Here is a 13,157-nt window from a genome sequence, read left to right as displayed (position 1 = left end):
AAGGCAGATTATTAATGAAGAACGTACCGTGACACCTGTATCTTCATTATTTCACCTGATGATGGCAGGGGTTATTACAAGATAATCAGAGCACAGAGAAGCCATCTGGTTACTGCAGAGCCTTGGAGACCAAGCTGATAGCACAAGGATACATCAATCTTTTTTCCTACTGTGAAATCACAGATTGCTGACAACACACCATATCATGAGCTGAGCAACATCAAGGTAGAAATGGGACTCAGAGAACAACAGGTCTTACTATTAAAGATCAAGGCAAAGAAGGCATTCAGTACCTCAGCCTTTTCCTTATCCCTGGTCACTCTGTGTCCTCACACATCCAACAGAGGATAGAGATTCTCCTTTTGTTGTTAACATATTTATAGAATAATTTTTAAACTGTCTTTTATGTCAGTAGTCAGATTAAGTTCTAGTTGGGCTTTGGCCTTTCTAATTTTCTCCCTCACAACCTCACAAAATCTTTGTAATCTTCCTGAGTGGCCTGACCCTTCTCCCATAGGCCATAGACCTTCCTTTTCTTTCTGTTTTCCAGCCAGAGCTCTCTGTTTAGCCAGGTCAGTCTTCCACCATGTTTGTTTGTCTTACAGTTCATCGGAACAGCTTGTTCTTGCACCTTAAAGATTTCCCTCTTAAAGAATGTCTAGCCTTCCTGGACTCTTTTGTCCTTCAGGACTTCCTCCCAAAGGACTCTGTCAACCAGTCTCTTAAACAGGTCACAGTCTGCTGCCAAAGTGGCAGTTCTACTTCCTCAAGAATTGAAACCTCTACCATCTCGCTATGTCCATGACAGCCCCCAACTTTCACATCACCCACAAAGTCCTTCTCTGTTTGCAAACAGTAGATGTCTAGCAGGGAGCCTTCCCTAGTTGGCTCCCTCACTAGCGGTGCCAGAAAGTTATCTTCCACACAACCCAGCAACCTCCCTGACTGTTTCCTCTCTGCTGTATTGTATTTCCAGCAGACATCTGGTAAGTTGAAGCCTCCACAAGAACAAGAGATAGTGATTGTGGGACTTCTTCCAGCTGCTTACAGATTATTTTCATCTACCTCTTCACCCTGGTTGGATGGTCTATAACAGAATCCCATCATGATGTCTGCCTTGTTGCTCTTCCCCCTGCTTCTTACCCATAAACACTGAACTCTGTCATCACCACCATTATGCTCAAGACAGTCAAAACCCTCCCTAACATACAAGGCCACTCCATCTCCTCTTCTTCCCAGCCTGTCCCTTCTGAAGAGATAATAGCTGCCCAACCCAGCACTCCAGTTGTGTAAATCTTCCCACCATGTTTCCACGACAGCAACTATTTGTAGTTTTCCTGTCGTACAGTGGCTTCAAGCACCTCCTGTTTGTTGCCCATGCTGCGTGTACTGGTGCAGATGCACTTTAGTTGGGCTACTGATCCCACCACCTTTTTGGTGGGAGAATGCTTAATTCCTGCCTGACCATTCTGAGGTGCTACTGTGGTTTCTAGCCCATCAATATCCCTTAGTTTGATAGTTTTTTGTTCTAGAAGTAATTATACTTGGGATTTTGCTTGTAGATAAACAGAACTACATAATCATGGAACCAGGGATTTTCTAATCCATATTCTCAACCAGAATTACTCACAAAAAGTCAAGTACTTCATTAACAGCTCAGGTTAGAAAAGGTAAAAATACATAATGATTTACACAAAGAACAAAAGTAACAACAACAAAATCACTCTACAAAATTGCTAATGCTGACTTTGCAGAGATTTCAAATTACAAGAAGCCAAAAATGCTACATATAAAGTAGTCCAACATATCAAGAACTAACATTAAAACAGAAGCAGTGCCAACTTTTTTAAAACTCATGAGAGCTATTTTGTGGCGGTGTTTTGCCACTTCTAATAATGTCTTTTAAGGAGAAAAGTCTCCAAGTAAGAGATAGAACTACAATAAACACATATTTTAGAAATAAACTGTAATCTGACAATCCCTACTAAATAAACACTGCTGTTGATGCAAGCTTCATCGTGCTCTACAGCAGTACAAGCTGCCCAGGGTACTTTTAAAACATGTAGACTAAAACATGCAAAAAATTTATCCATAACCCCCAAAGTCCTGTTTTCTGGCAGAGAAAGAATTTACAGAGACTCAATACAATTCTACCCTCTCTCTTCCCCTGCTCCCTCATTGCCTTTATTAACTCAATATGCTCCTACACTAACTTTAAAGGCTTCGTTGCCATGGGAATTTATTTCCATATTTTATTGTCAAGAAGAAAAACAAGAAGCTCTGACTTTTGCACAACCCAATCAAATATACAGCCTTAGAATTAATTTGTGTATGTGCCTGAAAGTCTTACCACTCTGATCATAAAAAGGTACATATGTTCTACCTGGCATTTAAGAGCCAGGGACACAAATTCTCTCTCCCTTCCCCCAAAAAGCTTCTGGAGAACCTTAACACCATTTCCTTGTGCATTTTCAATTAGTTTCCTAGAAACTTAGGAACAAAAAAATTTTGTTTTCCCTCTCCTCCTAAAGCGGACTACTTGGAGCATCAAGGGATTCTTCTCTTTTCTAAGAAACATTCAAGGTTAGTGAAGCTGGAAATTTACCTCCTAACAACTGACCCATAAAGTCAGCTACAAGATTGCAAGCCTGGGTTCCTTCCCTCCCCCCTGCCTAATCCACATCACAGCTGGAAAAAGAAATAACAGGCATGTGTACAAAATACCATTCAGTTTCTCCCGTAAATATGCCAGAATATGTTTGCTGCCTTCTATGACAACTGGTTGTTTTCACTGTAAATCTCACACTTGTATTCTCCCCCTTTTTAATATTGTATTGTAACTGTTGACATAGGTTAACGTTTAGAATCACTCAGCTTAGAAAAAGTGTAGTCATTAAATAATTATGACTTAAATAGAAATGAGCATAAGCCAGGAAATTCAAAATTAAACCTAATACCAAGAGAAAAGTCTCCCTCATGGCTCAGGGTTTGTGTGCCTGCTCCTTCAAAACATGTTCTCCCACATCTGGAATCAGGGCTCATGCTTTTATACCAGAAATAGTTTTCTTCGTAGAGTCCTACCCAAGAGAGAGCTATCTTTGAGAATACAGTTCTGTTGGATAGACTCAGGCAGTGCTTTCCAAGGACTACAATTCTCAAACTTAGGTGACAACAGTTGAAATGTGCAAAAACCCAGGAGCTTGATCTTCACATACTCTCAGTAGCATTCTCTTTCCCAAAGGTGCTGTAACACACTGTTGGGAGCCAGAGCATGCAGAATCTGCATCTGCTCCCTATCTATTTGATTCTGACTGGGGACATATTTACTACTTTTTCTCTTCTGACACTATTAGTACATGCCCTGACTGCCAGGAGCAGGCAGTCTAGCTTGCTATTTAGCTGTGATCAACCAAGTGCAATGGGTTCGTTCAGCAAAGCCCAACAGGAGCTACAAGCATTCAGCACTTTATCAAATGAGGACATTCAGGTGCCTAAACACAAATGTGTTAAGTACTCATACATATGTATGCAAGTCACAGGTATAAACTTTGTCTGGCATTTAACAAACAGAAAGAATACAGACTTGATGAATAGAATCGTGAATGCATGCACTTTAACAAAGACACCAAAACAGGTTTACGCAGAAAGGTGTAACTCCTGAAGCAAATCTACGTGAAAGAAATTACATCAGGAGACATTTAACTCATTAAAACACCACTGAGGAAGCAAGGTGAAAAATATACATTATGCATGTAACTTCCCTCTGAACAAGATGCAAGAGGGAGCTCTGCAATGGGATAAAGATACATAAAATCACAGAATCATTTTGGTTGGAAGAGACTTTTAAGCTCATCAAATCCAACCATTAACCCAGCACTGCCAGGTCACCACTAACCCATGTTCTTAAGCTCCACACCTATATGTCTTAAACAGCTCCAGAGATGGGGACTCCACCATCTCCCTGAGCAGCCTGTTCCAATGTTTCACAACCCTTTCTGTAAACTTTTTCCTAACATCCATCCTAAGCCCCCACTTAGTTCTAACACTGTATGTTGTTTTTCCCATGTTGTGGCAGAAAACTGACTCATGGGAGAAGCAGAGCTAGAGGGATAAAGGACATTACTTTCCAGCTTGTGAAAAACAGAAAACTGAACATGGGCCAAAGCTGCAAATATTTCTTATCCCTCAAAGTTCACAGGTACCAAAATCTCCTTATCTTTTTTTTTTACGCATAAAATACGTAATACATTGACAATTCCATACCAAGAAGCATGAAAATTTAACTGTTCTTTAATACTGATGTTTTAAACAGGAAAATGGCTAGCTGTTAGAAAAAGTTTTACAAAACTGTTTCAATTAGGGAGCTAGAGAAATCAATATGATGAAGAAAAACCAACACCTGCAAATATTCCTAATATTCTGAAACACAGCCGTTAACACACAATGGTAAGTTTGGCACTTTCACTCGATTTGTTAAATATTTTGAACATTAAAACTAGGGGAGTAACATTTTCAGCTTGGTATTATTTGCACTGGCAAGCAGCAAGCCCACCAATGCCCTGTAACTAAATGACACTATGAAAAATCCACACTCGTCTTCATATTAGTAATTGGCAAAAAATCCCTAAGAATGAAAAATAAGTGCTAACACCAACTGTGCAAAGCACCTGGAAGCTTTTTCACCCTGTTCCTCAAGAGAGATCTCTTTTAAGCCAGAGGGAAGAATGGAAGAACACAGCACACCTTGCAGGATAAATCTTAGGCAAGACTGAAGACAATGACAACCTTTCTCTAGCAAACTAAACTCTCTGTTAAATTAAAGGTTCTTCAGGTATTCACAGTCTCTGTAAATATGAAAAGGTTTCTTTTTTCACTTACTCATTTACTAAAGAAGCCTTTGCCTTTCTTTCCAGGGAGAATTTCCAGCCTACATTCTCAAATGTAGGCTCCAAAATATTATTGTAGACTTCAAGAGGGTAGACAAAAGTAATGCAGATTTTAGTAGCAATTCCAACAAAGACATTACAGATTTAATATTAAAGTATAATAATTTTAAGCCAGTGACTTCAAGATAGCTTATGATTCCTCATTCAAAAAAAAAATTCCTAAATGTGCCTTAGGATGCTCTATGTCTGTCACGTGATCTGTTTCAGTGGTTTAAATTATCCCATGAAAACATTTTCAGGAAACAACAGCTATTTATACACATTGATGTCCCATTCTGTACCACTCCACTGACATTACAAGGACCTGCAAGAGATCAGTATCTTTGAGAAGAAAGATTGTGGAGGCCAATCTTGCTTTTCTTTTTTCAGGATCAAAAGGAAAAGCAGCAAGGAGCTGTGGGAACTACAGGAAACTGCAGCATTAGCTACTTGAAATTGTCAAGAAAAAAGTAAATTGCAAAAAGCTTCTCTTGTCTAGGAAGTATCTGCTAGGAGAAGGGGGAGTGATGGTCAAGACTGTACAGGCCTCACGTTGCTGCCATCCAGCAGAGCTAAAAGCACCAGGCTGGCTCATCCGCAAATATGAGCAATGTATGTGCAGGCACATTCATCTCAGCATTTCCACAATTCTGTACAAGCTTAAAGCTGCCAGAAACATTAACCCACAGCTGACCACCACAGAACGAGAGATCACAGCTAGGGAACAAACTGGGCCCCAGCTGGCAAAGGAGCTCCTAATCTTTTCCTCAGCTCTTGAAATGCAAAAGGTTATGGGGCACACAAAGCATCATTTAACAGCTTAGCACACTTGAATGTGCAGCTCTTGTTAGACAAAATGAACCTGCAAGAGGTCAGGTCACATCTTGAAACTATAAGTTACTTATTATTTTTACCTGGCACAAAAGTAATATTAAGGAAAAGTATTTTACTAAATATCTGACTCCAATTATGAAGACTGTCCTGCAAGGGAGTGGCTGCTGCTCTAACAGTCTAAACACTCCATTTCAAAGACACAGGACTAAGGCTTGACCATAGGCACACGAGCATTTAAGAGAAGTAACTTACAAAATAATAGCTTACTGATTAGATCTGCCAAAACATCCAAGCCTGTGGGTGAGTTCAAGCATAATAAAACTCTTTATATAGTAGAAAATAAGCAGAAAATACATCATCAAGCTGGATTTTAAATAGCGATAAAATAGTACTGCAAAATGGCATAACTTTTAGATGGAGAAGAGATTAAAAACCAGCAAGACCAACTACTGCATTGCTAAGGCTTTACAGCTCCTCAGAAGAGAAGGACTAAACCGCAAATTTAAACCAAGAGCAGTGTTTTATTTTGAAATCGCTTTCCAAAGCACCATACTTATAAAAGTAGCTAATTCAAAGAGGAAAGAATGCAGAAAGTGGCTTATTTCAAGTTTAGAGTGTTCTCAGAAATTATTAGCTTTATCTAATACCCAGCAAATCCTATTCTGAGCAGGAATCATACCTATTACCTACAACAAAGGCTCTTCCAAGACCATAAGAGAAAGTAGTAATGTTTTATAAAAACTTGGTTTGGTGGTTGTCCATGTCATCCACGAAGGCCCAAGTTACATCAGTACCTTAAATAAAATATCGGTCTCCAATAAAATTGATTTTTACAAAACCAATACTGTTATAATAGCACAGAAGGTTAGATAATGCATCCTGCAATCCAATTTGTGGTTCACGTTAAGCTACCGATAGCAAAAACTAATTCCACGTGTGAGACAGACCTCCTGGAAAAAAGATTTTAAGCAAATAAGTGATGGGAAAAGAGAGGTTTCCTTATTTTAGTATAACAACCCCCCCGTACTAACAACATGTTGGTCTGGTAAAATGTTACCATACTGTAGCAGTAGAACAATAGTAGAACATGCATCTGGTTCAGTCATTTCTGCAAGGTTGTTTGACACAAACCACAGAGCAATAAATATTTTATCATTACTATTATATTAAAAATGAGCCTTAATGCATTGCCCCATCTTTTTAATTACTAATGTTGTCCAGCTCCACTGCCACTTAAAAAAACATGAGAGAATAAAAGAGGAGAAAAACGGCAGTACAGTAGAGTTTATATTAGCTTTGTACTACTAAATGGACAGAAGACTGTGTACTGCAATGTTGATTAATGCTTCTGCACACAAGCTGGAGATGCCAAGTACAAAAGAATTTGGCCTCTGAATTTGCATATTTTCTGTAATTATGAACTTGATCACAGCTCTTCTGTATTCAGGTTCCCTCCCTCCCACCACTACACTTCTGGTGGTTTAACTTGGCAACTCTAGCTGCTGACAGGAAGAGTCACCCGATACCTCTGATATACAGCAACTCCATCAATCTGCATACCTGCTACACAACTTACACTGGAAATTACTCAAGACCTAAAATGCTGAAAAACCAAACAAAAGCCTAACTTCCTTCCACAAGGAATGCTTTGCCCCAGTAAAACACCACTTTTTTCTTTTTTTTTTAATTGCTCTCACTTCAGACAATTAATTTACGACCACAATAAAAACATTTCCATCAAAATCTGTTGACTTAAAGACAGTGAATACATTCTTGTCAACCAGTCAGACAGAATAAAATAGAGCTAACCAAATGAAATGGGGTCCAGACTGACAACTTTGCAAGCCAAAGTGAGAGCATCTCAGGCAGATTGGAATACAAGACTTGGCAAGAGGAAAAAATTCAGCAGCCAAGTTCTACTGAATAACCAATACGCAGATGACAGGGGAAAAAGCTGGATAGTTTAATAACTAGCTATGATACAAATTTTTAAAGTGTATTAAGACTAGCTTCTAAATAAGGGATAATACTCATCTGCTCTGCTGGTGGTCCTGCTTTGCAGCTGCCTTATTCAGAAGCCCTGCCAGTCTACTCAAATCACACTGGGATGCTGTCATATACTCGACAAATCAGGACTCACATTAAAGTCTGAGCCCAATAGACAGTTAATGGTCTTTTGTAGTAGCCACCGTTTTGTGTTTATTGGACACTCAGCCCAAAGATAAGAACAATATGGAAAAAAACCCAGGCTTCTCATCCCAATGCCATCTCCACCATCTGCAGGAGCATTTTTAAAGCTGCTTTTACCAGCTCATTCTTCACTGACCATCCTGAAGAAGGTCAGTGGTTTTACTATCTTTTAAACATAATGAATTGTGCCTCAGTTTCCCCATATTCTGAAAAAGCTTATAGAAGGTGAAAGCCACAGTCTGGCAGCAAGCCAGCCCAGGTTCTTAATCACCCACTCCCCTAAATCCCTCATTTCTTCCTTGTTTCTGCTCCCTCACCTCAATTTTCCTCTCAGTATTTGCTAGTACAGCTGTTTGTAGGGCAATAATGAGGCCTAGATATAACTGAATTGATTCAGGTTTAAAATAACTCCTGAAGATATATCTCTGATATTTCCAGGGGAGGTGGCCTGGGGCTGGATGGTTTAAGAGTTATTTTTTTATCTAAATTTCCTCTGCATTCTAGTTTGCAGCACAGACTAAGAAACAGTTGTGTCAGCTCAGCTGGACAGCATTTAGCTTAAGTTTAGGCAGATTGAAAGGGGTTTGTGCCTTTCTACCATTCTGTTACAGAGCATTCAGGTTCATACCACTACTGCTTGCTTACTTAGTACCGCTTCAAGCTAACCACCTCTTAAAATTATTCTGCTTTCTTCCTTGGCTCCATTCTACACCTTTTCCCTCCAATGCTCTAAAAAGGACCATAACTTTTTCCTAGACTGCCTTTTTTGATACCATTTTTTCCTCCCTTTCTCCTGCAGTTGCCCTCCCAGTTATTTATATTGGGAAAACAGAAAGCACGAATTCCAGAACACGTAAATGGACACAATTCTTTCCAATTGCCCAAACATTCTATTAAAGAGTCCTCTGACAAGATGGAATTTTGTCTGGTGGGTTTGGTGGGAGATTTTTTGTTTCAGTTTAATCCATACCGTAGTTTTTTACATGCTTGAGCCAGTTGGGTAACACAAGAGGACTCATCTGTAGAAGGCTACTTTGGTCTTATGCAATTTGCAGTTAAGGAACTTTTCAAGCAAGAAAAAGTGTAGGCAAGACCATTTAAGAAAAAAAATAAAATCCTTAATCCAAAAGGTGATTTTGCTTGCTTAAATTTTATAGTTTGTTCTAGGAAGAAGGAATTCGTCCGTTCTTACTGGGGACACATTTTGTTTCAGGCCAAAGCAGCAGCAAGAAAAAGGCAAAACCCAAATGATCACAAAGAGATGCAATTTATTTGCCCTTTAATTCTGCATAATTCAAATATTAATCTATTGGCTAAATACTTCGGGGTTTTATTTTGATTATTTTAAACACAAACCAACAAAAAATTGGTTTTTATCATTGTATGTATACACACAGAGAATCAAACTAAATCCAAAGCTTTTAGCAAGAAAACTTAGCTTTGTTTTTACTATCAATTTCAGAAGATGCAGGTTATCGCTTATAAAATGCCAGTCTGACAGTGTAATTATCTTGATATTATTTGAAAATAAAGCTAAAGGGTCATTTCACATCAACAGGAGATCATCTAACTAGTCTTCATAGTTAAGACTTGTCAAACATTGATCAGACATACTATAATCAAAACCTAAATTTCTTAACTCCAAGTGCATTTGCCTTTCTCAAATTAATTATTGATATCAACAAAATAATATCCTCCAAAAGCAAATTCTAGCCTTTGAATAGAGCAGGCTAAAGACAGTCTCAGTAACCTGAACATTCCCTAAACACTATTTTATATGAAAGGATAAAACTCAAAGACCAAAGGAAATACAAACACAGTGAGAAAGTACTTCAGAAAGCATTGACAGAAAAAAAACAAACAAAAAAACCAAACACGCACTAGAATAATTACTTTCCATATCACTTTTAGAAAAATCTTATGTTTTTTCACCCTAAAATGTTTTTTATCATCCTGTGTGAAGCTCTCCAGAAGACAGAAGCATTTGCTTGAATTTGCTTTTACGTGCAACCTTTGTTCCTTTTTGATACACTTGTATTTATTTATTTATTTTGAATTCACATTACCTTTATGAAAGGCTTGTATTTCATTCCTTTACTTCACATGGAGTGCTTGGGAACAGGAAACTGTGTTAACAAATAAAGGTAGAGACCATGCCAAGTTGGAGTACAAAAGAGTATACAGACAAGTATCCAAAAAAGAAGCATGTCTCGTAACAAGATACATGAATGAAGATATTCCTGGTGTCCCCAGCCCTGTAGGACAATACGTTTTGACAAAAATGTATTTCAGTTGCAAATGATTTTTGTAAAATTTAAGTAAAAAAAAGAAGTTCTTACTGAAGATATTTTATATCTAAATCTCCCAGCTGAACTCCTCAGCACTGTAAATGAATGAACAGAGGCTTCCCTAGTATTAAGGTAAAGCTTGGTCAGCAGCTCTCAGTCTGAACAGCTGTACAAGGAAAAGGTAGCCTAGTAATTTAGGTAATTAGGAAATGCAGATGAAGCACAATATTCTTATTTTTGTCCACTGTGATCTCTCCCCATAAAATTATCTCCAGCTAAAATCCAAGCTCTATAAAGTTTTGTGATCTACAAAGCATAGAATTATCATTTCTATTGTTACAGCTAGAAAAAAAAAAATTGAGGCATTGACACTAGTTTGCTGTCCAAGACAAGTCTGATGCTGGGTGGAAAAAAAAAAAAACAAAAAACCCCACACAAGCCAGGTGTCCAAATGTAGAGCTCCACATCTAGGAAGAGAAGCCCTGTTTTCAAAGTTAGTATGTGGAAGCTGAGATTTCATCTGTGGTACTTAGGTCTCTTCTGGGCAAATTTAACCCAGCCCTGAAGCTTTTCCCTGTGAGAAGGTCATCAGAAATGTTTGCAAAGGTTTTGTTTTTGAGCAATTAATGTTCTGTAGTAAAAAACTTCCTAGCTCCTTGGCTGTATCTTGGTCATTGCAGGCTGCAACGAGGAGAGGCTGTGAGGAACACTAGTTTAGATTTCACGGGATGTCTTCCACAAGGTGTACAGAGCTTCGTATATGCCATATTAATGTTTTTACCACTGTTTCTTTCTAGAGGATAGGCTAACTCTAGAGTTATGAACCAAACTCCCTGAAACACTTTACAAAATCTTATCCTGTACCTTTCAGAATAAAGCTTGGTCTTACAGATGCACTTCTTTAAAAAACTTAGTTTCTACTCAGTGGTAGGTGCACAATGTAACATACAGTATTTGACTAGTGACACTCAGAGGTCTTATGTACTCCAATATATATGAATATATAAAAAAAAAAAGATACTCAGTTTTGTCAGAAAAGAGCGTGGTAACTAAGTCAACACGTCACAGCAGCTTAAGAGGGAACCACCAGAGACTTGGTTTTTTTGACTCAACTATTTTTCTTGTATACTACAAATACATATTCTCTACAAGCAGAAATCATCACTTCTTTATCAAAATCTGTAATTTCTCTTCAATTTGAATGAGGAATCAAAATTTCAGTACTTTGGCGTTTGAGTTAGATTGCAAAGCCATATTTTGTTCTATTGCTTTTCTCGGTTATGCGTCACTGAAAAATGTGACAACACATGTCCCTGTGAAACATTTTCTTTTGCTGAGTCAGCATTTTTCTGAAAGAAAGCCATTTCACTGACAATATAATTACATATACTCAGCTTACTCATTTGTACAGCAACTGATGCAAACGAATCTTGATTTTGGCTGTGGTTTCTAGGTACCACTAAAACATATGCGGTTTTGGGAGAGGGAAGTTAGGGAGTTTTGGTGGGCTTCTTTGTTTTCTTGGTTTTTTGTTCATGAGCAAGAAGCTAAAAAATGAGAAATATTTATTTTGTTAAGGCAATAACACGTGAGTCATAGCTCCTACGAGGGGGAGAAAATATACATGCCAAAGGCATGCTCCCAGGTCCTGTGCATTTCTGCTAAACCAGAACAATAAGAGCTCTACCTTTGCCTCAGGGAGCCTGCAGATGCTATCAGCTGCCACACTTGTACACCCAGCCACACTAAGACCGAGTTTGCAAGATACAAGTGGATAAGAGCATGAATGAACTCTCTGCAAAAAGCAGTCAGATATCCAGTGGTCCACAGTAAACAGAATGAGGAGGGAGCTACTGGAAGCAAGGAAAGTGACTGAAAGAAAAATACACCCCCAGTGTCACGTAATAGCATTGGATAACAACGCATTGATTACACAAAAAGTAAAACCCCATATCAAACTGCTTTAAATGTTCTTTCAGCATTAGGCATCTGTGGTTATTTTGGGGACCTGACTAAACTACCAACAATTACTGCGTACCTGAAAGTTCATTTAGCACCTGTCTAACAGTGACTGGTGCCTTACCAATAGCTTGGGGGGCAGACTCACCTTGTATAAAGTAGGAATGATCTGATGCATTTTCAGTCGATGAAATACAAAGATATCATACACTGCTGAAATGGCCAGAACAGTCACTCCTTGCTCCTTCCACAGCATGCTGCATCCTGCACACAGTCCTGTTGCCAAGATCCAGCCCCAAGTACTTGGTGAGGAACTTCTGGTAGAGCAGTGCTTCATGTAACACATAAGGGAAAGCAGAAAGAAGAGGCAAGCTCCAATGTCTGCCCTCCCTACGATCCCTGCTACAGCTTCCGTGTGGATCGGATGAGATGCAAACAGCAGGCCTGCTATGAGGGTCCAATACCCATCTCCAAACAGGATCCTGGAGAAGTTTGTGAAAAGGCCTGTGACTGCAGCATGTAACAGGACGTTTACAAGGTGGTAGCCCCATGGGTCCATCCCTCCAACAGCATGGTTAATGCGGAAGGAGAGCGTGCAGAGAGGTCTGTAGGACTTGTGGCTCCCACTATGAGTAAGCAGTGTTCCCCAAAAGTCATTGTAGAAGATATGGGTCCATGGCGTCTCGGGCAGAAGGTCCTGGTTTGTCTTGATAGCTCGACTACAAAAGACAAATAAAAACTCCATTTCAACAGAAAGAAAAGGGTACAGACGAAAGTCTGTGAAAATGCAATCACATTGCTACCACAAGAAAGAATGGCATTGCTTTGGTGCTGCTTTAATTCAAGTTTTTAATTTTTACAGGAGGTGTTAGAAAACTACCTATCTATTGATTATCCGCTGAAGCAAAATTTCCATATAAATTGGCTTTTTAAACATTAGAAACAGATGTTACGCTGCTTC

At 38.9% G+C, this 13,157-nt stretch overlaps 1 protein-coding gene across 1 annotated transcript in view; it reads right to left on the bottom strand.

Annotated features, from left to right (window-relative positions):
- The window catches only part of TMTC2 (transmembrane and tetratricopeptide repeat containing 2), a gene marked incomplete at its 5' end in the record, with an annotated part of 141,570 nt that extends 128,655 nt beyond the window's left edge, over positions 1-12,915 (bottom strand). The window contains one exon of the mRNA XM_010145743.1: positions 12,345-12,915. Coding sequence (XP_010144045.1) covers positions 12,345-12,915 — 571 coding nt within the window. The remainder of the gene's footprint in view (positions 1-12,344) is intronic.
- Positions 12,916-13,157: the final 242 nt, after the last annotated feature.

Source organism: Buceros rhinoceros, unplaced genomic scaffold (assembly GCF_000710305.1).
Source record: "Buceros rhinoceros silvestris isolate BGI_N320 unplaced genomic scaffold, ASM71030v1 scaffold7381, whole genome shotgun sequence".
Classification (NCBI taxonomy): domain Eukaryota; kingdom Metazoa; phylum Chordata; class Aves; order Bucerotiformes; family Bucerotidae; genus Buceros; species Buceros rhinoceros.
Note: the sequence above shows the minus strand (reverse complement) of the source record. Positions and strands in the feature narration are given on the sequence as shown.